The sequence below is a fragment of the Hippocampus bargibanti genome, linkage group LG04 (genome assembly GCF_051943395.1).
Source record: "Hippocampus bargibanti isolate YZ-2025 linkage group LG04, ASM5194339v1, whole genome shotgun sequence".
Lineage (NCBI taxonomy): Eukaryota > Metazoa > Chordata > Actinopteri > Syngnathiformes > Syngnathidae > Hippocampus > Hippocampus bargibanti.
In genome coordinates, this window is record NC_142737.1 from 14,665,629 (window position 1) to 14,693,107 (window position 27,479).

At 39.8% G+C, this 27,479-nt stretch overlaps 4 protein-coding genes across 5 annotated transcripts in view; 2 read left to right on the forward strand and 2 right to left on the reverse strand.

Annotated features, from left to right (window-relative positions):
- The window catches only part of iqgap2 (IQ motif containing GTPase activating protein 2), a 35,198-nt gene extending 12,929 nt beyond the window's left edge, over nucleotides 1-22,269 (reverse strand). The window contains exons 1-15 of one of the 2 annotated variants that reach the window (XM_088994230.1): nucleotides 21,992-22,269; nucleotides 16,767-16,866; nucleotides 11,847-12,003; nucleotides 11,663-11,740; nucleotides 10,944-11,020; nucleotides 8,503-8,570; nucleotides 8,232-8,345; nucleotides 7,958-8,136; nucleotides 7,090-7,177; nucleotides 6,775-6,938; nucleotides 4,985-5,072; nucleotides 4,721-4,884; nucleotides 4,446-4,606; nucleotides 4,194-4,318; nucleotides 3,910-4,073 (exon numbers count right to left, since the gene is read on the reverse strand). In XM_088994230.1, the coding sequence (XP_088850356.1) occupies nucleotides 3,910-4,073; nucleotides 4,194-4,318; nucleotides 4,446-4,606; nucleotides 4,721-4,884; nucleotides 4,985-5,072; nucleotides 6,775-6,938; nucleotides 7,090-7,177; nucleotides 7,958-8,136; nucleotides 8,232-8,345; nucleotides 8,503-8,570; nucleotides 10,944-11,020; nucleotides 11,663-11,740; nucleotides 11,847-12,003; nucleotides 16,767-16,866; nucleotides 21,992-22,037 (1,773 nt within the window). In that variant the 5' untranslated portion in view covers nucleotides 22,038-22,269. Of the gene's footprint in view, nucleotides 1-3,906; nucleotides 4,074-4,193; nucleotides 4,319-4,445; nucleotides 4,607-4,720; nucleotides 4,885-4,984; nucleotides 5,073-6,774; nucleotides 6,939-7,089; nucleotides 7,178-7,957; nucleotides 8,137-8,231; nucleotides 8,346-8,502; nucleotides 8,571-10,943; nucleotides 11,021-11,662; nucleotides 11,741-11,846; nucleotides 12,004-16,766; nucleotides 16,867-21,991 lie in introns of both variants that reach the window. The other variant, XM_088994229.1, reaches the window with a different exon arrangement.
- The window catches only part of LOC148899157 (ladderlectin-like), a 256,335-nt gene that overhangs the window by 165,451 nt on the left and 63,405 nt on the right, over nucleotides 1-27,479 (forward strand). The window lies entirely within an intron of this gene.
- On the forward strand, nucleotides 14-3,900 carry f2rl2 (coagulation factor II thrombin receptor like 2). Its single transcript, XM_088994231.1, has 2 exons — nucleotides 14-870; nucleotides 1,657-3,900. The coding sequence occupies exons 1-2, from the start codon at nucleotides 807-809 to the stop codon at nucleotides 2,727-2,729; spliced, it is 1,137 nt and encodes a 378-aa protein (XP_088850357.1). The 5' UTR covers nucleotides 14-806; the 3' UTR covers nucleotides 2,730-3,900.
- Nucleotides 25,409-27,479, reverse strand: part of sv2ca (synaptic vesicle glycoprotein 2Ca) — a 42,554-nt gene continuing 40,483 nt past the window's right edge. Inside the window, exon 13 of the mRNA XM_088994232.1 lies at nucleotides 25,409-27,046. Coding sequence (XP_088850358.1) covers nucleotides 26,863-27,046 — 184 coding nt within the window. The 3' untranslated portion in view covers nucleotides 25,409-26,862. The remainder of the gene's footprint in view (nucleotides 27,047-27,479) is intronic.

Below are 27,479 nucleotides of genomic sequence, written 5' to 3' on the forward strand. Positions count from 1 at the left end.
CATAAATTGCGACATTTTCAACCAAGTGTGGTCATCGTTAAAAACAATTGCATAATCAACCCGTTTGCTGAAATGAAACCATCTTTGTCCCATTCTACTACTTGGTAACAATCCAATAAAAAACATTTACGGGGCCGAACTCTTGATGCTAAATTTAGCAAACTCCCGAGCGGGAATAAAGCTATCCCTGACCACTGGCAGGAAGGAAATGGTCATTAGCTTGGGTCTTTTTATAAAACTGCGGTGACTGAAATTTCCCTCACGATTTACCACGTACAGGATATTTGAAGCACAATTCATTATTCATCAATAGAATATGGGGAGGGAAATAAAGCTAATTGTCTTTTCTGCAAAACGATTTCTATTGCAACACAAACAAAAAGACAGTAATTCAATGACTGCATCAGGAAACTTAAATCAAAGTGACACATACTTTGTCACACAATATTCATCACTAATGCTAAATCAGAAAGCACAACTTTGCATAAATTACATAATAACTATATTAATGACATGTTGAAATATCGCAGCAGATGCTAAACTCTGAACTTGTACCGTCCCACTCCAGTGAGTCAGTTGCTGACGTAGGCAGCAGGGTATTTTGTTTTCAAGGCAGGACAGGAAACGTGCATGCAGGAGCGAACAAACAGGCGGACCTTTCTTTGGTCTTCTCTGAAATAGCCAAGCTTGAGTAGGCATCAGTGACAGTTGTGCTATGGCGATGCGTCAAAACAAAGTTTATCGGTGGATAACTTAGTGGAAAATTAAATCCAACAATATTCCTTTTTTTTCTGCATTCTGTAAATATGGCGGATATTTTAGTTGGATTTATCATTTGTCTAATGGCTGTGCAGACCGTCCAGGCTGATGGTAAGTATATTCTTATATTTACCCTCCGTTGTTTATTGGAAACTGCTTACCCTTGGGACTATTTTACGCAAACCATTAAGTCTGTGATAACTCTAAAAATATAAGTGACTATGGTTAAAACAACCTACTGTGTTTTAAATAAGATTTTTTGAAAAATGACAACCATAAATTGTATTTCTTTGTTACTCATGAGCTCCAGTTATACAAACTAAATGGTTCAAGGATAGCGCTTTTGTTATTATTTTTTTTGTCCCGAGAAATATTTGTTGAATTCATTCAGTGCCATTCACGAATTTATTCAGGAATTAAAAGTATGACGTCGAGCGCCATTCCCGAATTTGTTGGGGTTTTGTTTTTTCATGCTTAGGTGCCAATAAAGCGCTGGCCATGACCTCTAGCAAAGTTTTTTTTCTATTTTCCACAAGGGGGCAGCATTTTCCTTTGTTCCAGCTTGAGCTGTTGTTAAAGTGCTATCTAAATCAATATGTATGTAATCTATTGTATTTTATACAGCCGCCCCCATTTCAAGCACAGATATCTCCAGAACCAAATCAGCTGGAAATTAACTTTTTGTTCTGATGAAAGAAGAGAGTCTAAGGTTTCTAAGGCTGTATTGATTGTTTATGTAGTCCTAAAACTCAATATTCTGTGGGTCCTGGAATTCAAGTGACAATGACAAAAACCCTGGCACTAAAGTGGACACATTTTTTCACGTCTGGCAGTGAATGAGTTAAAAAAAAGATTGTTGGAGCTCTTAATAAATATAGCCTTTTCCCCCCCATGTAGGGAATAGAACTGGAACCACAAACAGCACACAACCTGAAGTGTCCCCAAAATCTTTCAAGGGCAAGTTACATCAACGCAATCTCACAAAGCAGCCGTTCGCTGGTGTCCACCTGAGTGGAGATCCTTGGCTGGATGTGGACCCAGACGGCGCCGCAACGGCCTACACCACAGGGTTCTTAAGCACCTGGGTCCTTCCTATGGCTTACATCTTGGCCATGATTGTGGGTATCCCCTCCAATGCCTACATTCTGACCTTCCTCAGTCTGAGACTTCGAGCAAAGTCCTTGTCCACCGTTGTGCTTTATCTGAACTTGGCCTTGTCGGACCTGCTGCTCTTGCTTTCTCTGGCATTGCGGATTCACTATCATTTCAGTGGAAACAACTGGGCATTCGGGGAAGTCTCGTGCCGGCTGATGACAGCTTTGTTTTACGGCAACGTCTACTGCTCAGCACAGACAATAGCCTGCATCAGTCTGAAGCGCTATCTGGCTGTAGTCAAGCCCTTCTTGTACAGACGGCTGGCCAAGACCGTGCTTGCGGTCTGGGCTTGCTTGATCGTGTGGTTCCTATTTGGAGCGGCTATCCTACCAGAGCTACTAGTGAGGCAGAGCTATTGGCTTGCTGAGGTGGGAGTTACCACCTGCCACGACGTACTTCCCCTGGAAGAAAAATCACATTCACTGCTCGTGCCTTACAGACTGATGCTCGTTTTTCTGGGCTTTGTAATCCCATTTCTGATATCCATGTATGCACATGTGTCGGTGGTCCACCATCTCGGACAATCCGGGGGTAACTGGAGAGCGTTTATCAAGATCAGCACTCTGGTTTTCATCATATTTGTGGTGTGTTTCTTGCCCAGCGGGATCCTGCATATCGCACACTACGCCCGCCTGCTTTCCATCGGGGATGATAAACTGTATGGATATTACAGATTTGTTGTGTGTCTCTGCTGCTTCCATAGTTGTTTGGACCCCTTCCTGTGTTTGCTCATTTCTAAATCGGCGACATCAGAGATACAATTCAGTTCCATCCGCAGGATCCCGGAGAGGCTGGCTGTTAAGATATGCGACTGAAACGGCTTCGCCCGACAGAACCATTGTTGGGTCACAGCGGGGAATCACAATCTTGGAAACATCCCGCACTGGGAAATAAACAGGATAGACTGTTTAAAGTCTCTTAGTAAATGTACTGTATGTACAGCACTTCGACTGGAATGTTGAAAGAATAGTTTCTTTCTCAAGTTAACCAAATGATAATTGTGTGGTAAGATGGCATAAATGCAAAACATTGATTTACTATTTAAAATAGAAATATTGTATATACACACAAACACACCCACATTAATATTTTAGACTAAATACATTTGAAATGTGACAACTATACTTACTGATTTGGGTTAGATTTGGTTTATAATTGCAGTTTCATTGTCGTGGATGACAAAAACCTTTGTGATACAAACACTGAATATCTTGCCAGTTTCTTTCTTGCATGCCGACAAAGTCCGAAGTATTGTAATATTCAGTTATCCATTCACTTTCCCATCAACTTATCCTCACAAGGGTCGCTTGGGGGCGTTGCTGGAGCCTATCCAAGCTGTCTTTGGGCAGTAGGGGGGGGGAAAGCCAATCACAGGGCAAACAGAGACGAACAAACCAACGCTCACATTCACACCTAGAGAAATTTTTGGAGTGTCTATGGAATGTCTGAGAAAACCAGAGTACCCGGAGAAAACCCACACAGGCCCGGGGCGAACATGCAAACTCCACACAGGAAGGCCTTAGCGTGGATTGAAGCTCTGACCTATGCTTGACACACTAATATTGTGGAATTGGAATTTAAAGGACAACCGACGTCTCCGGACAAGTTGTGTCCAAAATTTGTAAAATCGCTTCAAATGACTTCTACTGAGCATATTTTACAAAGATTCCACCGCATATAGCTATATTTTACCTTTTAAGACTTGCACTGAATATTCCAAAAGTCTTGTTTTTGAGTTGGTGACGAATACTCACCCTATGTCACTGAAGGAACGCCCCTCACCGACAAAAAAGTGATGTCGGTTGTCCTTTAAATAATAAATGTTCCAAATAATCTCCCAAAAAAATTAAACCCAAAGTAGGAGATAACATTTGCTCATAATGAGAGCTGCTCTGAATCCAACAGTGATGTTTGGTGCCGTCATCTTGCAGGTAAGAAAAACAACTCAAAAATTGCTAGTTTCAAGTTTTGGTATAAATACATAATACATACTACCTGGCAGAGGCGTTGTTTGATATTGTGTAGGACATCGTGGTAGTGTTTGGCTGTGACTGGGTTGACCCCCGTCAACTTGGCAGTGGGAAGGAGCAGGGCTACAAGTGTCTGCTGATGATCACCGGAGTTCAATGCCTCATTGATCTCAGCTATTGCTATGATTCCTTGAAGGATGGAAAGATGGAAGACCTTATTGATTAGCTCATGTCGAGAATGTGTCAGTTTCTAATCAAGTGCAACATACTACTTTGTTTAGCAATCAGAAAATTGTCTGAGGTTCTTACGTTCGTGCTCTTCTAGGACCTGAACGTTGACAGCGTCAATGCACTTTTGAACGTCGTTCCAAGTGAGGAACTCTAGGCCCTTTGCGAGAGACTCCGCCCGTTGCTTGGCGAGGGCGTCAGCATACCTGAGGAAAGAGACCATTGTAGAATTTCCAATAAATATTTCATTCAATTTTGCCTCATTGGCCCTCAGCACAATTTCAACATTTAACTCATTCGCTGCCACTACCAATCATGTACCCATTGACAGACCTGTTTAGGTTGTCTTGATCCATGTTTGTGAACCCCAGCGGCGAATCTGTCAGTTGCTCGATCACAGCCTGCGTGTCATTGGTGTCCAGAACCTCATTGAGCACAGCTACAGCCGACAGCATTTCCACAGCCACATTCAACTCCTCGTGACCTAGGCCGGACTGAATGCAACATACATTGTTGGAATCAAACACATGAATTGACATTTAACCGCACTGACAGACAAACGACATGTAGCGACGAATCCACGTCAGAGCAAGAAAGTCATGTCTTACCTTCCCCCCTTGTAGTTGCAAACTAAAAAGTTCATTTTGATAGAGACTGGCAGCAGTTTGGTAAACGATTGGCAGTTGAGCTTCGGGGTTCATGAGTTCCTGCACAGTCTTCGCCGCATCGCCAAAGCGGATGGCAGTATTGATTGTTGAAACCGCTTCAAGTTCTGCGCAGAAAAACAAGGCGATTAAATGATAAGACGTAGAATTGTGGGCACAGGGAGACCTGAGAAGTTCTTCTGCGCGAACAGGTGTGTTGGTGCTTACTTCGCCTTTCAGCTTCTGCAAAGTCATTGCAAGAGTTTAAAACTCTTTGAATCTCCTCCTTATCCACCAGAACTGCCTTGTCTTCATCCTGCAATTAGTCAAATTGTTTACAGGAATATCAAAATGATGGTTAACATGAATGGAGCGTTGTCTAAATTTAAGTTTGAGTGGAATATTAACCAGAATCAGAAAGCCGTTTAATAGTCCCACAATGGGGAAATTAGCAATCTACAGCAGCAAAATTAAAGGAGGTGGGTGGGTGTCCAAAGACAAAAGAAAATGTCATGAGACTGAAATGTAAAATTGCAAAAAAAAAGTTTCATAAAAAGAACTGTACTTAGTGCAAAGTATACAAATATATTTGATATATGAAAATGTATTGACTCGCCATAAGGTGGCTGTGCCATTTACAAAGCATTAGTGTTACTGAATCGATTAGTGTGAGTGGCAGCAGATAACACGAGGCTGAAGGATGTGTCAGAAAAGAACCCATATTGCAATTGTTCTCTCCTCAATATAGAGATTCCATATCCTATTTATTTATTTGTAATGTACCCTTTTTCAGATTCACTGTAATGTATAATGAGGGGCACAAATACCTTTCATGCCGCATAAATCCCTTTACATGTCTGAGCATTTTTTACTGTGTAACAGCAGTGTCTGAAAAATCGTCTGCCCGGACGCCCGAGGCGTGCAACTTTTACGTCGGGCGTACAACTTACAAAACATCTCCGCCCGGGTGGCCAACAACTTCAAGATCAAAATCAAACGTTTGCTTTATTCAAGAAAGTAAACGTTTAAACGAAGATTTCGAAATCTGAATAAATTATTCAGATTTTTGAAATCCTCGTTCGGTTTGGAAATTTTGGAATTTTGGTTCGTTTAGCAATTTGGTTACTCGGCACGGCAGCCAATCAGAAGCCTGCGTCTGTGTAAGCTCTCAGTCGTACAGGAGTGGTCCATCGATGAAAAGGTTTCTTCAGCCGTCATCTGTACTTCTTTCAAAGAAGTACAGACGACGGCTGAAGAAACGTTCTCATCAATCAGAAGCCTGCTTCGTGCTTCCGGACTTTCCCGAGCATTATAAGGTTGTGCATTTGCATATCATTTTCCAAAGTAGATGCACAGAAGCCCCAGAAGAAAGATTCAAAAGAAGCTAACAAAATTTATGACGCTACAAAACGTAAACGTACATTATAAGTGCCCTGTTTTGAAAGGCGCTTAGAAATTAATGCATCATTATTATTATTAAAAGCATCGTGGAAAGAGGAGTTCATGTGGCCTGCAGCAGACGACGCAAGGCAAACATTGCATTGTGCAACATGACGAACAGTGTATGGACAAGCGACAACTGGAGCAAAATCATCAGCAAGGGATATTTACGATAAATTAAGCAAGGGAGCATTTGTGGTAGGTACATCCTTAATAAAAAAAAAATCCTTAATGCTTTGCAACAATTTGAATTTGTGTACCCTTTGTGATTTGAAAATTGTATTGGATTGGATTGGATTTGCCTTTATTAGTCTCGCAGTGGAGAAATTTACATTACACAGAAGCAAAGTTATGAAAGAAATGAAAGTAGAAAAGCAAAACATAGTATTCAACTACACTGTGATGTTAATGCAATTGTAATTACCGGTAATTCAGTCCTACTTTGAATTACTGCTTGGAAGATCATATCCTTCATATCGTTTCATGTTTTTATTTAACAGTGTGTATGGTCTGGACATTAAATACAGTACTATGTGAAGTTGCAGACTGTGTGGCAAAGACCATCAAAATCAGGGCACCTTGGATTTGTGCAGACAATATGAGGTGAATTGCTCCAAGTACCATCTGTGGTTCATGTCCTGCACACCGAGCAAGGCCAGCGCCTGTAGCCTCAGTGCAGCCATAAGAGAAGCTCCATTCTGGCTACACACTGCCTGATTTACCTCCCTCACGGCATCTTGGACTGCAAACAAAAACAATAAATGGAACAGAATTTTCGAACACATGCCCAGTTCATGTTTTTAGAAACAGCTGCATGTACTTTTGCGTATAAAGCACTGAATGTTAAAAAAATAGGCTGATGCAGCAGCATTTATGATCATGGAGGTCCTTACTGTTGACAAAGTCTATGCAGCTCTGGATTTCCTGTTGTGTTAGCAGCTCCTCATAAACATCCCTTTCCTCACTAGAAAATGTGGAGTACTAGGGAAAAAAGAAAACAAAATGACATTTTTCATACCAATCAGTTTGGCATGGTTGTGTGTGTGTGTGTATATATTATTATATTATATAGAGATATCATTTTTTAATATAAACTCCCTTTCTTTTAGGTGTCTTGAAAAATAAAAAGGAAAACGGAGACAAGTTGCCTTGCAGTGCAAGTATTAATATTTGGTGAAGTACAGCTGACACTGCAGCAGCTGGAATGTGCTGGCAAGGCTCACCGAGCGAGTCTTTGCGGGCAACCGATTTCTGGGCCACTACAGTCGATTCCATTCGACAGTGCCGTTGGAATCGTTTGCTTTGTGTTTGAAGACTTTCAAGTTGTGACGTCTTATGTTCAAACACTACCCTGAGTAAGCAGAGTTTTGTTTGGCGAATGAAGACAGAGCAAACAGAAGCAAAAGACAACATTGATAGTTTCAACAACCACTAAGAAATTCACTTTCTGCAGCTGTAAACTCATCAATCAGTAGGGTGGCGTAAATGGGCTAAATCCATTCCATTTACGGTAATCTGGATAAAAGGGACACAACAAAAGTGCGGATGCAGTTTTTGTGTCCCCTTATTGATCCAGGACATTTTAGCATTATATCACTTCTCATTAAATAACGCATTCAGCCGAATGCATGAAATCACACTTGTTGCTGATCAAATATAGGGTTGTTTAGATTCAAAATTTACAGAGGGATGTTCACTTTAGGTCATATTTTAAAAAAAAATGCAATCACTAACTACAATCAACTACTTTCTTATTCTTACACTTTCTGAGGACTGATCTTGTTTACGAGTCTTGGCTTGGCTCAACGTGTCGTGATAATCTTGTGCCAGAGCTTCCTGGGTGTTCCTCAGCATGGCGTTTGGATTTGTCAGTGCAGACATGGTCGCTGATGCCTGACCCTTGTCTATTGCCTCGTTGATGGCAAACACAGCTGCGTGCACTAAGGACGAGAGCAAGAAAACAATATTTGTGTGTGCATAACAAAGCAGTCAATGTCCACTGGGTAGAAATGGCGACATGAGGTCAATGACTTACACGCTGCTTCATCCACTGAGAGCTCGTTGGCTAGGATTCCGCCAATTTTACTAAAAGCTGGCATTTGGATACCATACTTGTCCAGTTCACTCCTCATGTTACTGATCTCTTCCTCTGGGAAACGCATACAGACCAATAGATGTTCAGCAATTCGTGTGAATTTGAAAAAAGAAAACAACTACATTATAATTAACTCAAGAGCAGGACTAAGATTCTAATTCAAAACAACCAATTCTATTCCATTTTATGCACAGTATATTTCTGTTGTTACCTGTAAAAGCCACCTTCCCTAAAAGGTCCTGGATCTGTGGTGCAATGCCTAGTTTATACAAGTACAAGCTGAAACAAACAATGTGCACAAGATTAGCCTTAAACTTGAGCAAGCGCTCCAAGCTTATGACAATCTGCAGCTACGAACAGCAGCAATAAATAACGGAAAGATTTGTATTCTTTTCCATGACTAATCAAGATTATTCATAGTTGGCAATATTATGGAGATTTTTTTCAGCCAATAACACACAAATACCACAGGGAGGTAGTGTTGGCTCGGGATTCAATAAAAACAAGGACACCAGGTACTCAGTCATGTCTTCTTGTCGCCTGGTCAATTATTTCAACAGGTGGGTCCCTGCAACCATCATCAAATTTTCATCGGCCGGCAGGTACCTGATAAGTCCGAATGAATTATGGATACTTAAGGCAAGTGCGGACATTCACACAATAGCAGCAGAGGCAGATTATTCTGCACTTTGGTTGGAGAGTCTAAGCAAACATGAAATGGCCTCTGTTCCTGACACATGGACATGATTTCATTCATTATGAGAGACAAACACTGAAACAGCTGACCAGCATTAAAAACAGTGACTGGGAAGATTGGAACGTGATCAATCGCTCATAACAACTGGCCCCAAAAATCGACGCATCCTAATGGTATTTTTTCTCTTCATCAAGCCGTTTTGTTTTTTTTTATAAACCAGCAACATCTGTTCTATTATGAAATCATTTTTGTGCATATTTACATTGTTGTTCTTTAACGTTTTTTTTTTCCTTCACCGCATCTGCTGCTTTGACTCCATATATCCACGTGTTTGTGCACAACGAAGCACAGCAGCCGTTTGGGACTCCTACTGGAGTCGCAGGAAGGAAGAAGTCGTGTGTGCATAAATTGGGAAGGAAACTAAAATCTCAAAGGACCTGACAGAAACACAATCCAAACGGCTCACGTAATCTATCTTGATATCTGTCCTGTTGACCAGATGGGCAGGCAGATAAATTTAACACTTCATTCACTCAAGTCATGAACCTGAAGATTACAAATATATTTGAACATAGAATTTACTCAACGGTGGAGCAGCATTGACAGGGAACCTTATTTTACATGCTTTAAAGGACAACCGACGTCTCAGGACAAGTTGTGTCCATAATTTGTAAAAGGGCTTCAAATGACTTCTACTGAGCGTATTTTAATAAGATTCCACCGCATATAGCTATATTTTACGTTTTAAGACTCGCGCTGAATATTCAGGAAGTCTTGTTTTTGAGTTAGTGACGAGTCCGTACGTGACGTCACTAAAGGAACCGAAAAAAAGATGCATTGTAGGTCCTTCCATCATGTCAATGTATTTTGCTGTATTTGTTTGGTCTGGGGACCTCGTGTTGCACCCAAAAGCCGGCAGAAGAGGGCATCCAAGCTCCATATAGGGAATTTATCAGCCTTTGGAAACGGAGGTGGCCACAGGAGGTCGCCATTTTGTGCCTCTTTTTCGTTGAGACATCTCCCTCAATGTTGCCTCATAATGGCACGGAATAAATTCTTTAATCGATTGCAAACATGTATGCTTTCCTCTTCGGGACTATTTGAATCGTATTCATAACTGGATGTGTAACAAGAAAGCATATTCTCCGAATCTGAAGCAATTGTTTTGATTGGGGCGGGACTTTCTGAAAATGCCCAATTCGCAGCTCAATTTTTGCAGATTTTGGACACTAAGTCATTTTTATTGGTGTCTTGCATTTGAATAAAAATATCATACTGCGTGTTTTGGGTATTTTAGATGCTATAAAACGTTTTTCTGATGTCAGTTAAGAAACAAAAAAGTGACGTCGGTTGTCCTTTACGTTACTGCACCCAACTAAAAGGTGGAAAAGATTTTAAAAAAGACATTGCAACCTATCAAGCAAGAAATTAAACAACTGAGTGGGTCTTTTATTTGCCAGTTTTTGAAAAGTTTGACATTGTTCATTTCCAACCCCGTTGTTATGTAATCGATAGTTTTCCAGTAACCACAAATTGTCCATTGTTTTTACCTGAGCGGGTGGTGAATAGTTACAAATGTTTGCAGGAAGTGTACTCCCAATCTTATACGGCAACATGGCGGACAAACAAACACCGGACTTCAAATTTGTCAGCCTATGACTTTGCAGCCGGGTTAGGTGAAGATCATCCACTTTCAAGTGGGCATCCAAACACATTGAAAGCAAAAACGTATGCTATTCGAATGGATTACAGTATTGCTGGATACAATCCTGTCTCGGATTAGTTGATGGCTCAGTCAAGATGTTGGTGGAATATAGGGAGGTAGTTGTGTTTGCTCATTGGTCTGCTATATGTGACATACATCCTGTTCTGGACATCAATTGACACCTAGCGTGTGACGGCTTAACGTTTGATTTAGTGCCTTAATGAGTGGCAAGTTTCCAATGAATTCTTACCTTAGTGCATGTATGCAGTAGACCACCTTAGGCATGTTTTTGCGATCATACACATCTGTTGTTTCTGGGTAGAAAATCTGAAAACATAAGCAATTTATTGTTCTGAGTAGTTGATGTATTTTCCAAATAATGTTCCACTGTTCTATTGCACCAAGTTGGGGCGGCAACCCATCAAAAGACGGGGCTTTATGCCACATAATGCCCGAATGAATCAATTATTCAGATTTCATTTTCTTCTTATGCATTACACATTAAGTTTCAGACAATTGGCGAGCAAAAGATCATGAGCCTCCTCTGCCAAAAGAAAAAAAACATGGCCCAAAATCAACTACTTCTGCACTGATCAGGGACTTTTCCATTCTGTCATGACAATTCATCACCTTGTCAACATGTTGAATTATTTACAGTGCGTGTGACACAACACAGAAATCCCCCTTCGCCGAATGGCTGGCATAATGTTATGTTATGTTTCCCATTTACATATGCAGTGCATGTGCCCGACATCGAACACGTACACACAGGTTCTCCATTACTTTTGGATGAGGCTTTTGGATTTGTTGCAACCTCAACAAATCAACCGATTGTAATAAATGTCTTTATGTAAAGACGTTGGGGTCAATTCAGATTGTGTACTGGACAGACCGTTTCTATTCTGGAGGTAAAGTATGTGGGTGTTTATAAGAATAGGAAAACAGTGTTTGGGTGTGCACACTATTGACCTTTGGTAGGCCCACTGACTCCATAGCCCTGAGCCACTGAACCGTGTTGTCAGTGTGCCTGAAGTGCAATCCTGTGCTCTGAAAAAAGGGAAAAATGGATCTCATACAAAGGAACGTGACCCAAATTCACTGAAATGTAATTATAATATTCTACAGTAGGGCAGTAAAAAAAATACTAACATACCTTGTACCGAGCCTGATCTCTGTCATAGATCCTTTTTACTGTTACCATTTTGGGTGCAAAGAAGTTGGCAAGTTTGCCGAGGTAGACACCATTCCTCAGTCCCTCTTCTAGTTCTGTGGTTGTGGGGAGCTCTTCTTCCAGGCAAGCTTCCATCCACCTAACACACAAAAATTGTAGTCTAAATCAAGGGTGTGAAACTAATTTTCATGCCACGGGCCACATGGTAGTCAAGGTTTCCTCTCAGGGGCCGTTATGAAAATAATATGGCTGGTCTGATTTGGGCCCCCGGTCTTGACTTTGACACCCGGGATGTAAACGTTCAGAAAACATAGTGGTAGTATTGGGAGGGGTTATACACAACTGACGCTTTGGTCAAAGTCTTGTTTAATATTGTTGAGAAGCTAGAATGTTCACCATGATTGCATTATGTACAGTTTAGTAGCCTGAATGTTCGCATTCGTTTGAGATGAAAATAATAAATCATTTAGGCAAGAAAGATGTCCTGGTAATTTATCCAAGATGTCGGCTACAGTTATTGTGGAACTGAGAGGTTCCATCATTTCTTGTGATGTTTCCAAATGTGGTCACCACCCAAGGAGAAATATTGAAGTAAAAGATATGTGAACTGTGTTTCACCTGATATGTGAACAGCAGATTTCCCCTGGCACCGGTGACTATTTTCTTTTAAAGGGTTGGTAAATGATTTGTTAAGTTGTGAATGATGCTGGTTTGAAAATCTGTTACACATTATCAGGCTGGCTGGAGTGATGCCATATTTCAAGACAGAGCTGCAAACCTTTGCAGCTGAAAGCGAGGACTTATGTCTATTTTCCCCACCTCCTGGCGCAACAGAATAATGGAAACTTGGACAGTGCTCAGTGGCTTTGCCTCAGGCGAACCATCTCTTCTCTTTGTCACTTAGCAATCATGCCTTTACTCCCACACTAAAGGTTAATCTGCCATATGTGCGAGATCATGTGACCAAACCCAAAAACCAGGTTAGCGGGCTTCCTGGGCATGCCGCGATAGCAAGCGAAGTGACGGGTTGATGACATGACGCGTTGATAACATGATTGCTTGAAGACCAACTTTCTCAAAAAACAATGTTAATATATCTATATCTTAAATTGACATTAAAGATTTTAAGTTACCAGAGGTACTGTCAAAATTGAACTTTTTTTTACAAATTTTACCAAATGTGTAAGTTGTACATGTGCCGGATGAAAATTAATTAACATGGAAGTCACGTCATACGTGTTCTTTGCAATATGTTTTAGTCTAAAAACAATATTTTGATAAATTTGGCATGAATGGATAAAGAATTCAGTTAACGAATCAAGCTGTTTTCAGGCACCTCATGGTGCAAACATTGAGATTTCCTGACCTCTGCCGTCAACTGGAATCATCATCAAAGTGCCCTTGTTGTCGCACAACGAAAAGTGTGGTGTGATTTACTCCAAGCCCACTAGAGAGTACCATTATCCAGGAAATAACTGACCAACCTTTCTTAATGATGTCCATTTTTTCTTTAAAAGACAGTCTTGAAATTGGCTTTAACAGTAAATCTCCAACCAAATCCATTTCTTCTCCTTCAGCCATTGTGGGTTGACAAAACTGCCATTAAATCAACACAATATATTTGCTCATGCAGCTTGCTACCGAAACAGTGTGCTAGCTGTGGCCAGTATATGTTTATCACTATGATTGGCTAGTGACAAGCCAATCATAGTATGCGAAAACTGACATTTCCAGCAACTTTCAGCGGGCCTTGGGTTGCCAACTAGAAATCTGATTGGTTAAAGCAACAGTTTCATCGACACTTAATTTATGCTCCAGAGCCTGCTGAAGTGATTGTGACGGCGCCTAAATAGCAGAGAAGACTTTGCAGGCCTTGACGGTCTGCCACTGTACTTTGGCGTCAACTCCAGAGGGCTGGATAATATCAAAATGGATGCACCCAAGATGTCTGAAAACGAGAGGATCAATCCAACAATAACGAATGAAAACATCATGTTCATGGTTGCGGCGCAACGAACATTGTATGCTGTCTTTCTCCTAATTATTACGATGACAGACGTCAAAAATAAGAAATCAAATAATGGAACAAATGAATTTAAGGCACATACAGAGACACTCAAGATTTCTGAGGGCATCGCGTCTGGCAGGAACACAGTCAAAAAAGGGCATCCTGCTTGTGAAAGATCACGTGTTGTGTTTAAAACAAAGCAAGGGAGCACGTCTCCCCGAGGAAGACGAACCAATTCCGAGTTTGCAGCTATCTGAGCAGACTTTCCTGTCATTGTCTAACCTGTGGCGAAGCAAGAAAAACCAAGCAACAATTTGTGTGCCACAAGATTTTTCCTCTCAGTGGCACAACCACAATGATGTTGCACTGAAAGCACATATTTCCACGAGGGGACAATATGACAGCACACAAAACAAAAAAGGCACACGATGTCATGTAAAGACACAGAAAGAATGATGACCTGATAATTTAGGGACACATTTGCGAAGTAAAATGTGAAAATCTGGATGTGTTTAGCTCAACTCAAGGCTATTATTCTGCAGCAAGCCAATCCAGGGGTAATTGTACCTTGTGCCATGCAATGGAACATTTCATTGTTAAATTTTTACATGAAGCTGGCAAAAATAAATCAACCAAGATAAATCATTTTCGATGACTCCATTGGGCAAAAGCAAGGCGCGGGTCTTCGACCATGCGAGCATTCTAGAATTAATCTGTGCATCAGGGCAGGTCCCTATGGAAACTTGCAACTCAGAAAACCCTCTTGCAAATGCTCATCTGAACTATATATTATACTGGAGACGGGTGGAGTCCAGTCTGACTCGGAGTACATCGACTGCTGACCCCAAAGTGTAAAGCCTTTTTTTATCCCTTGCTCTCCTCGCTTCATTCGAAATCTTAATCCTAATCCGAATTGACACCCTTGAATAAGGGAACAATTCTTCCGTTTTATGAATGACAAGGAGTGAAGTTAAGTGAGTAGTAGAGGAAGTTAGAGAATGGAACCGTCGCGTTGGAAGGAAGCAGATGTTATGGTTGAAAGCCTCTCGGGACAGCAAAGCAAGACTCCCACAAAGTTGATCAAGCGCACTCAAAACAAAATTATAACCAAGGTCAGACATGTCCAAAGTCCGGCCCGGGGTCCAAATTTGGCCCATGGTCGATTTTCATCCAGCCCACAGCCTACGTCATAAAATCAATAACGTCTGGCACGCATGTAGAGTAGCAAGCAGTAGCCCTGTTACCTGTGTGTGCTAAGTGCCGCCTTCTCGAGGCTCAATTAAGAACAGCAAATTAGTATATTGAGTTAATGAGACCCCCAATTTACTAAAATGGTGACAATCAAAAAAGAACCATTACTTCTGTTCAACTGTTCCAAAAATGTTATTAAAAAAAGTGAAGTGAAGAAATTATTTAATTTAAATTCTCAATGTCAATTCCATTTTGATATGCATGTTTCAAATGAACCGAAACACATGCTGAACTCATTCGCTGCCATTGCCGAATATATTTGGGAATTGAAAAGTATGACAGAGCGTCATTCTCGAATTTGTTCATGTTTTTTCCTGCGTGTGGTGCCGATAAAGCACTGGTCAGAACTATGGCAATGTTTTCCCTCCCATGAGGGGGCAGTATTTGCCTTTTGTCAATGTTAGCACTTTGTCACTGCTTCAGCTGTTAAAGCGCGATATAAATCTCGATGTATTGCATTGTATTTTGGACAGCCGCCTCCATTTGAAGTTCAAATATCTCCAGACCCATATAACTTCTGAATTAACTTCTTTTCTAATGAAAGAAGAGAGTCTAAGGTTTCTAACACTGCGTTGAATGTTTATGTAGTTCTAAAACTCAATATTCTGTGGCTCCTGCAAGTTGAGTGAAAATGACATAAACCCTGGCACTGGAATAAACAGAATTTTGCACATCGTCTAGCAGTGAATGAGTTAAGATAGCTGAAATTAAAATGAAAAAGCAAATGTGAGCCGCAGAATGGCTGGCTGAAATGTATTTAAATTAATTGATGTTATATATGTAAAGAGATGGCCATTTAACGGTAAGATCAGAGCATTGTCATCAAATGGTGAGTATAGTTTGGGTTTTTTTTATGTTGCTGTGCCGATGACCATTTTGTGTTTGGGAGCCTTTTACTGAGCATCTTCATCTTTATTGAGTTCATAAGAGTTGCTTGTTCTGTAGCCACAAGGGGACATAAGCCAGTGCGTTATTGTGCTGGTCCCAAGCCCGGATAAATACAGAGGGTTGTGTCAGGAAGGGCATCCGACGTAAAAGCTTGGCCAAAACAAACATGTGAATCAAACCTCTGAAGATGGAGGACACTGATTCGCTGTGGCGACCCTTTGAAGGGAAAAGCCGAAAGGAAAAGAAGATGTTACATGTAACGAACGACCGCCAAGGTTGCCCCCACACCCTACATTTTTAACACACCAGATCTGGCCCTCCTTGGCAAAACGTTTGGACAACACTGACCTAGGTTCACAAGACCGCTAATGACGCCTGCACTCATAGGCAAGGTCGCAGAAAACTGACAATCTGATGACAAGGCAAGTCAGAAAGGCAAAGTCCAAGTGTATGTTCAGTCAAGAGTTATTGTAAAATGTAGAATGACAAATGTCAAAAATTGGTTAAAGTTTTTTTGTTTGGAAATGAATGGCATGAAAAGAAGTGGTACATGTCCCAACAAACATTACCATTGGTGTGTTGTTAAAGAGATCTGTTCCGCAAAGTCATCACAATTCACATTAGCGTCTGCAGTCGCGTTTAATCATCTCACATGGATGCTAATTCTGTGCCTCCCTGTTCCGACAGCTTCATGCAAGCATGCTTTCTCCTTGAGCGACTTTGCACAGCTCACACAGTTGCGATTGATATGTTACCGTTTGGCCTCCTCCAGGTGACACAGGTACTCGTAGGCAATGTTCTGCCGCCTCCTCTCATCCATCTCCTCGGCCGACAGCCTTTCGTCATCTTGAATGGCTGCAAAAATCAAATGATGCTGTTACCTCACTTTCTTATAACAAAATTGCCAGATATTATACTGAACCACAGTTGTGAGTGACTAAAATTTAATTGATCATGTATATAGGGGAGGTGTGCTTCCTGGACATTAATCGTAAAAATAATGAGAAAAGGGCTGGGTTGACATCCACAATGGGCCAAGTGAAGCACCAAAGTATGAATCAACCCTTTATTTCCCACATATGATGACATATTGCTTCTGCTGTCTTTCATTCACTAAAAAGCTGCACTTCTGCTCAGTAGTCAGGAAGGAAAAGTTCCTGTAGAGATCCCAACAATCCAGAGGTTACGTAAGCTACATTTTCATTTTGTCTGGAAGATATTTGTCTCAGCAAAAACAGTTACTTAAAGCAGTATTTTTCAGTTTTAATTGTAGTTTTTTTAATGTTTGAGTGATAAATTGGTGACCGCTTTTTCTTCTCATTTCTGATTTCAGCATTTTCCGGTGTATGAGGCTCACTCCCAATGAATTGTGTATTTTCAAACTTTTTTTCAATATATAGCGCTCTGGACTATAAGGTGAATCTTGAAAGAATGAAAAAGGTTGTCCAAATATAATATATAAAAGTTTTCCAAATTTAAGGCACACCACTTTATAAAGCTACAATAGATGCTGGGGTTACGCACAACTTCTTCATCAGGGGGAAATGGTGTTGATGACTGCTTATAGTGGTTACAAGACCTCAATATTACTTAACATATAAGGCTCACCCAAGTATAAAGTGCAGTGTCATCTTTTGAACAAAATCAATGCATATCAGAACACTTTTGGGACACTAACAGAAGTGACTGATCAATCTTTGCCAAAAGAGGTTCCAGTGGATTGTGGATTTGCACAGGAGAAGTCAGTTTCATCCCACAATTTAGTGAACTGCTGTGCATGGGATGCAAAATGGGCGGAGCCAAGTCACCTTCACTAACAAGTGACTTCTGCTGAGACTTGACCTTATTTACCTGAATCTTAATGAGTGTGTCTTACAGAGCAGTAATACAACCACCTTTGGGTTAGTGAAGGCCAAATCTAATGGGTTGATCTATCTCCTGAATTCTTGGACTTTTAATATACTAATCTTTCAACTCACTGACAGACGTGAAAAAAATGTATCCACTCCAGTGCCATGGTTTTTAATCGTCATTACTTGAATTCCAGGACCCACAGAATAATGAGTTTGACTACATTAACATTCAATGCAGCGTAAAAAAAAACCTTAGACTCTCTTCTTTCACCAAAAAAAAAAAGAGTTAATTCTTAAATTATATGGGTCTGGAGTTATGAGCTTGAAATGAAGGTGGGTGTCCAAAATACAATGCAGTAAATACATATTGGTTTATGTAGCGCTTTAACAACAGCTGAAGCTGGAATAAAGCCCTAACATGGGAAAAACCGGAAATTCTGCCCCTTGTAAAAAAGAAAAAAATATTGCCAGAGGATATAGCTTTAGCTTTATCGGCACACAAGCATGAAAATACAAAACCCGAAAAAAGTCGGAAATGGTGCTTTAGGTCATATTTTCAATTCCCGAATAAATTCATGAATGGCAGTAAATGAGTTAATCAGAATGTTCACATCAAAAAATATTATTTCATTGGCAGTCATTAGGTTGCGCAGGCAGGTCGGTGTACCTCATGTTTTGCCAGGTCAGCACAATGTACACATAAAATTTCACATTTGGGATAGTCATACACTGGTTGTGTGCTCACTGCTGTCTGGTGCAAGACACATAGGTAAAACCAGTTCACTAATTAGCCTAAATAATGAAATGGCCCACGGAAGAGTAAAATCAACTTTTGTTTTATATTTCCTGTACATATATAAGAAAACATATTTTTCTGAACTGAGTGTATTCTTTTAAAGATAGCTTTTTTCATAAACGTTTTGAGAGTTGGCAGGAGTCTTCAATTAATACACAATTAAACATACATGCTTTTGGAATGTGGAGTAGCTGGATAAAACCCAGACACACATGAGGAAAAGCATACAAACCGCACATAAGCTTGAGTAAACCTTGAAAAGTCATCTGCAAGCCAGACACGCAAATCACTACTCAATCATGCAAACAACAGTCATAGCTGACATGTCAATTACAGTTTAACCTTCAAGTGAAATCAAAATTTTTACGTTTACCTCAGTGGAAACAATGGAAAACTGATCAATTGACCGCGAGGTCAAACATTTACCATTGTAAATCAATCACAGAAGATTGTATTTTCACATTCTTAACAGTTGACCCTTCATAAAGAGAAAACTTAATAAAACAAAATTATACCACAAATAAGTAAAACCATTCACCCCTTGAGATGTGGGAATCGAGATTTAGTGTTCATAACTGCATAAAATATGTCAAGTTTCATTTCCGGTTTTATGGTTACCCTGTATCTAATCTTTGCCATCACTTGTACCACATATATGAACAACAAGCAGATATGACACATCCCCTTTGAGCTGCTGGCCCATGGTAACAATTAGCGGGAACTAAGTGCCAGTGCATCGCTTGTTTGCAGAAAAAAAAAAACTAAGAAGAATGCCGGCACACTCTCCTCAACAGAGACGGACTGTATGATCACAACGGGAGGGAAATGGAACAACAAAAACCAGGAAGTAACCATCGTTAAAGGACAACTGACGTCTCCGGACAAGTTGTGTCCATAATTTGTAAAATGGCTTCAAATGATTTCTACTGAGCGTATTTTACAATTTCACCACATATAGCTATATTTTATGTTTTAAGACTCGTGCTGAATATTCAGGAAGTCTTGTTTTTGAGTTGGTTATGAGTCTGTACGTGACATCACGAAAGGAACGCCCTGACCGAAAAAAAGACGCACTGTAGCTGTCCTTCCATCACGTCAATGTATTGTTTGGTCTGGGGACCTCATGTTGCACCCAAAAGCCGCGAGAAGAGGGCGTCCAAGCTCCATATAAGGAATTTTTCAGCCTGTGGAAACGGAGGTGGCCACAGGAGGTCGCCATTTTGTGCCTCTTTTTCATTGAGACATTTCCCCTCAAGGTTGCCTCATAATGGCACAGAATACATTCTTTAATCGATTGCAAACATGTATGCTTTCCTCTTCAGAACTATTTGAATCATATTCAAAACTGGATGTGTAACAAGAAAACATATTCTCCGAATCTGAAGCCATTGTTTTGATTCTGCAGCAATGGAAGACGTCTTGGCGTGACGTCACGAACTAGGCGTCACGACTTTCTGAAAATGCCCAATTCGCAGCTCAATTTTTTGCAGATTTTGGACACTAAGTCATTTTTATTGGTGTTTTGCATTTGAATAAAAATATCATACTGCGTGTTTTGGGTATTTTAGGTGCTATAAAATGTTTTTCTGATGTCACTTAAGAAACAAAAAAGTGACGTCGGTTGTCCTTTATGTAAGAATATTTTACCTTTTTTGTTTCATATTTGGATTTAGATTGGATTTGCCCTTATTAGTCTCGCAGTGGAGAAATTTATATTTCACAGCAGCAATGTTATGAAAGCAATGAAAGTAGAAAAACAAAATACATGAGCTGTTGGAAAGGCAGCCACTCACATTTACATTGAGTATGATTCAATGCTGAGAAAAACTAATTATAATGACAGCAGAGAGACAGGTATACTGTAGGTTGAAACACAGGTATGGAGGGAGTTGGGGTATAGCACAACGGAAGGATGATCATAAATACCCTATCACAATGGGGGAGCAGTAAAAATGTTTGCCACAACAAAGTAACAAAAGAAAGAGGGGGACTGAAGAACAACACATAGTATTTTTGTATAAACATAAACAGATAACGGAGTCTAAAATAAAACAGATGTCCATCAGGAAAAAGGTGTGCTGCAGTTTAAAGACGAGTTGCAAGGCGAGCCCCGGTCATCTCCCAGTCATGTTTTGTATGGTGAATGATTTTGGTTTGAAGTCAGGGAAAAATAAATCGCGGTCAGAGGCAACATAACGTATTTGGCCCACATGCCTTGTCTCTTATTGAGGTGAAGTTTCATGAAGAAAAAATAGTTAGAAGTGACATTTTATCGCTCTTCGGGGTGTCCATGTTGGATATTCCACAGTGTGTACATCTGCGGGTGATTAGGAAGTGAATGTATGTATTTGTACTTAATTCTTAAAGTGGAAATAAGGTCCAAGGGAACCTATTACACACTGACTAATGTGCACACTTCCTGCACTTACTATACTGTTATATTTAACCCACAGGATGAGGTTTGCTGCCTTTGTGTGCACATCATCATGGGACTTCAGTTATTGGCTCCATGTTGTTGACTCATGTTGTTTTTCAGCTGCAGCGTCACTTTAGCTAATAGTGAGTGGAGCACTGAAGAAAATGGATTATTGTCTTTTTTTGCGATCGATACAATCAAAGTGGTTGGCTGTTCATCATTATATTCATTTTGATTGACCATTCTCATTGTTTCTTGACACAACATGCAAATTAGAACGACGCATGTGAAGTTTTAGATAGCTTCGGCTACCCTTCTGTTAAACTAACATTTGTGCTGTTCCGTTGAAGGCACAACCCCCGTAGCATATATATGATGCAAACCTCCACCGCTAAGCTGATGTGTTAATTGATTGGTCTTATCTCTTAAAATTTGCACTTTGCCCTCCTATTTACACTGACAAGATAAACTACAGTCAGACCTTACTCGGCGCCACGAAGCCATGTGATGTGTTGATTTTATTAAAAAACACATAACACTACAGTCCAGCAAAGTTAATGTTTAAACTATGTGAACAGACCGTATGTGCGGAATGGCTGATATGGTGCAAAAGTTTATAAAAGACGTTGAAGTGAACTCGAAATCGAGCCCAGTAGCCGCCGCACGTGTATTGTTGCCGTTTTTAAACAAAATACAGTGGAACGCAATACGCAACAGAGGCATAAGTCTTTCTTGATTCTTCCAACGTTGCATTAAACATTATTTTGAATTTTACTTTTATTGTGCAGACACACCCCCTGTTGCAGGCGCTGCTCAACCACCTGTTGCTCATCAAACAAGACAACCCTCGCCAATTCCTCACCGAAATGTTTGTAAATAGAAAAATAAAATACAATTGAATGAAAATTCACTTACTTCCATAGCGTGGCTTGTGGGGAGCAGCCGCTTCTTCATTATTCATCCTGCCTCGTTTCCCCCCCAAGGATCGTCAACGCGCAGATCCAACAATTCAGAAAAAAGTCCAAACGCACGATAAGGTGTGCCAGACGATTTAAATTACGCCGAATTATAAGTATTTATGAAACAAACCAAATAAACAGCTAAAAATCGTTACAACCTTCCCTTGTGACCACCAGTTCCCATTGTGTGCGCCACTTTTAAGTGGCTCCTCTATAAAGTGACTATGATGTTGAAAGTAACGTAAAAGGTTCAGACATACATGTGTGTGTACCAGACAGCAGAGGAAGTGACAGTTCTTTTGCGCCACATCGTGGTCAATAAGTGGCATTATGTTGCGTTCAAAGCCTTCGTAAAAATACGGAAACACCGCACTACAATAGAATGCGATCAGGACAATGGCCAAATATCCTGAAATCAGTGTTGGAGTCATTCAGTTAAAAAAAATATATCCTAAAGTTATCCTAGTTCCTAGGATATCCTAGTTATTCATTTACTTCTGGACTTCCATAGCCAAAATAGTAAATCAATTTTACCACATTATGTTTTAGTGTAATAACTGCTTCTACTTCTACCACACCAGAAAACAAACATAACCCAATTAATTTATAATTGCACTGTTTTTTAAGAGTGAATGCAGATACCAATTTCATAAATGTAAATGAAAGGACTACAATGCTTTCGTGAGCATTTGAATTATTAATTTAAAATTATATTTTTTTTAAATAACCATAGTACAAAATCCTTCAATTTGCCACTCTCAACTATGCAATGTGTAGCCGTTAGGTGGCAGCATTTGTTAATTAAAATCAAAGCCATATGCCGAATCCTGGCGTTTTTGTTGCCATGTTGCCCTACATGCTGGAAATTGTGACTCTTACTGTGCAAATAGTGACATAATAGTGGCGGAACGTGATAAATCTATAACGCTGTAATATCTCTAGTTCCGTGTGTGTCGTGTAAAGGCCGGACTGCTGATGGCAGTTGTGATAGAAATGTCTTCATTTCCTGTTGGATGCCATTTCTAAATACTATACAGTACAGTAGCAGTGCCATATGGAATAGTGCACGAGTCGAAACACATTGATAGTGGGTTTCATAATGGATCATGAACTATACTCCAAACCACCTGCAGGGAATACTGTAACTACATTAGGATGTATTGTATTGTATTGTCTGTCTATATACAGTACACACACATTAGTGGCGTGAGTTTGTGTTACTTCCGGGTTGAGTCAACGGTGGTGCAAATGGCTGCCCCTGCTCACCCGCATAAAAAAATATTGTCCGTGACTGTAAAGTATCCTTGATAGTTTTGAAAGGCGCGTAGAAATAAATTATTATTCTTACTCTTACTCTTACTCTTATACTCTTACTCTTACTCTTACTCTTACTCTTACTCTTACTCTTACTCTTACTCCATTTGGCAAGTACTCCAATCAAATCTAAAATTGTGTCATGTACTTCTGAATCATACTGATTGATGAGGGTTGGGGGTGTACAAAGCATCATTTGCAAGAGAACTTAAATTTTATTGCATATATTTTCAAAAGCAACACAGACTGCAATTCCATCCTTTTTTGTGACATATTTTTACAGCTACTTGCAGCAATGAGTCAGGCCCAGTTGTCACAATGATACACACAACTTTATTATCCACATATATTTGATTGCCTTAATGAAATGGCTGGACAGAACTCACAAGATTGATACATTCACATTTTTCTTGAACAAGCATTGATTTCCAGCTTTTATCTGGTGAAAGAGTCAGAATAAAAACAAAAATCTCACATAATAGACTTTCTACATGCAAGTAACCGCACACCCACATGCGCACACACGCACACACACACACACACACACACACACACACACACACACACACACACACACACACACACACACACACACACACACACACACACACACACGCACACGCACGCACGCACGCACGCACGCACACACACATACACACACACATACACACACACCCACACACAGGGATATAAGAGTGGGAGAGAATCACAATTTTCTACAGATTTGAAGCCAAGGACTCACAATGGGTGCACATCATGGACGTAGCAGCCGGCACATAATGCAATCAAAACCCTATTAATCCCATACCTCCACTAATAACAGCTTTGATTATGTACATTATTTACACTCTGGAATGCACACAATTACGCACGATGATGAAATACATACACATGCATGCTTCCACACTCGCACGCGCACACATTATCATAGATAGATACAGTACATTTAATAAATACCCCGATACATCAAATAAAAGAAATTACACAAAATAAATTTCTCTCCAACAGGTTGATCAGCGACTAGTCATGGCATGAACATATGTGGCTTATCCGCGAGAGTGGCTGCCTTTCCAGCAGCTCATGTATTTTGCTTTTCTACTTTCATTTCTTTCATAACTTTGCTGCTGTGAAATGTAAATTTCTCCACTGCGAGACTAATAAAGGCAAATCCAATCCAATCCAATCCAATCTTGCAGTTAAACATAGTGGAGCCATAATGGAAGAAACTGTATAAGAGGATTGATGTAACAATTTGGGAAGCTATTTTATGTGGATTAAAATTTAAAACATATAGTGACATATGAGAGCACACTTTGTGTATAAGTAAACACATTTTGTTGATTATTAAGTGAATCTAATGACTCCATCTTTAGGTACAAATGTAATCATGTGGAATGACCATAAATTAAAGTAAAAAAGTTTTATTGGGAAATATTAGTAGTCTTAGATCAATTTGAATTGACTTGTCCTACAGCAGGGGTGTCAAAGTCATTTTTTGCCGTGGGCCACATTGTACTTATGGTTTCCTCTCGAGGGCCGTTATGAATTTGGGGAACCCATTAGAATGTTTAAATCCCTTCAAATATTACATATAGAGCACACAGCAAATTAATGAATAACTCGTTTTCAAATCTGAAGTCAAGAATAATGACTTTTATTGTGGTTGACATCCAAAAATATAAAATTTTGGCTCAGATTGTAGCAATCATCATGGAATTTAACACGTTTAATTTGCCTTCGCGGGCCGAAAAAAATGATGTGGCGGGCCGGATTTGGCCCGCGAGCCTTGACTTTGACACCTGTGTCCTACAGGATAAAACATAAAACCACAGACATGTGACAATGGCTTTTAATGTATATATACTCGTTCATTATTTGTCGTACAACCTCAATACACCACATGACTGTGGGCAGACTGCTCCAGCTCAGGAGAGGCACATTTAAAAAGGCATTTAGTATTTGTTGTCATGATTGTGGGTAACTGCCACAACAGAGCTACACAAAGCAAAATCTGGAGTTTTTTTCTTATTTTTAATAATAATAATAATAATAATAATAATAATAATAATAATAATAATAATAATAATAATAATAATTACACATGGCTTGGTTTCACCGTATGGCTCAATCATTCCAATGACACAAGTGGATACTCTATTGTCAATTAACAAGGGAAAGAAAAAAAATCGTTTTTATGCCTTTTTTTGTTTAATACGATTGGTACATCTATTTTCAGAAGTTTCAGACCATGGCAGCAAATGTTGGGTACACTCCAAGCTGAAGGTGTGTCAATGTGTGAGCTTTCATGTATTTTTATGTTGCACCTGTCTGCACTGTGCCTGACCATCTGCAACATGTTAGGTGTTTGCGGGAAAACCAGCTGCCGCACATGTGCGTTGCGTGTCCGCTCTGTCTGATCATCTATTCCCCCGTTATCACACAGCAGGATGGCTGAGCTCATTACAGCCTGTTTTGCACTTTTCTCCCCATCTGGCTCCTCGTAATAAGACTACTAATATTAAAAGCCTTTAGCCAAAGTGACGCGCTAACACCATAGAAGATGCTGGCTGGAATTGGGATATCTCCTTCAACAAAATTAAACCAAACTTTTATTCTCAAATGTGAATACATTAGCCTGGCTCTTGCTAAATGCCCCCAAACAAACATGGAGTAAATTACAAATTAACCAGTGAGGAATTTTGTCTTTATGAAGGTTTTGCTTAAATTGTTGCAAAGCTTGACTGACTGTACAAAATAGCCTAGTTATCCGTTTAAAATGGTGTTGTTTGTTTTTCTGATGTAAGGATGAAGCGAATATCAATCGTTTCAAAATTTTCACACCATTAATATAACCACTAACACAACCCCAAAACCGGTTGATTTTTTGGGGCAATAGAAGTACAAATAAACAACTCAATGTGGTTACAGCTTCTGGTGCAACTGGCGATGTGGCTTTGTAGAGAATTAACTAGATTGCCAGAATGTTTGATCCACTGGTAGAGGATCTTCAGCATGTTTTATTGTATAATTAAAGCCTTCATTGGAAAATTCTTTTGCACCCTTTTCTAGACTGACAGCTTTGGAAAAATGTCATGGAAGCTCTTTGCATATGCGCGAAGAAGTGGCTACAAAAAAGCTTACTAGAAGAGTTGAAATATACTAGGGGGAAATCAGATTAATTACAAATAGGTGTAGGCCAGTGCCGACTGCAATCTCTTTTCATTTTTTATCATGTTAATCATTTACTTTTACCTCCCCTCTTGAAACTATTCCTTTTTGTCAACGGAGTTGCTAAAGTTATTACATTAATTGTGGAACAACCTTTTAAATGACATAGGTTGATCTATTTTTTTATCTATATCACAAAAATGATAGTACTGTATTTATATTTGGGTGTGCCGACTTTTTATATCCACTGCATGAAAGATCGAAGCCGCTTAATCTCCTTTGCCAGAATGATCTCTTAGCCAAGTAAGCTCTATGTTTTATCTAAGTTGTCCTATAAAGCTCGTATTACATAAGGACATTTGCCCTGGTATCAGGCAACCGAAGGCCAACCAGACCTCCCCCCACTAGAACTGATGATGCCATCAGGATAGGGATGGCTTTTGTAATGCCAACAAGAGAACCGAAAATCAGGTTCCCCAAGACTGCAGCCATCTTACACAGGGCGTTGCAGAACCCAAAGCCTGTTCCCCTGCAGAGTGATTTGGGAAAAGATGGGAAAAAACATGGAAAGAATAAGAGACGTGTACTGTGTGTAATCTGTGTCAGCGCCGACTCTACATTTTGGATTCAGATCCTTTTCAAAATGTATAAATGGCTTGATATTTCAACAGATGATATTTCAACCACTCAATAGAAGCATTGGATCCTATATGAGGCTTCCTGTGAGATTCAAACCATTGACTTTACCTCTGATTTTTTTGTGTTAGGCAAAATAAATAAATAACTAAATAACACAGTACAATACAATAAAATACAATACATATAGATGTATATTTATATAAATAAACTGATAGATAAATCAATAATTAGATAAATAAATAAAAAAGTAAACAAATAGATACATAAATAGACAAATAAGTACATACATAAATAGATAAATAAAAATAGATGGATGAATGACC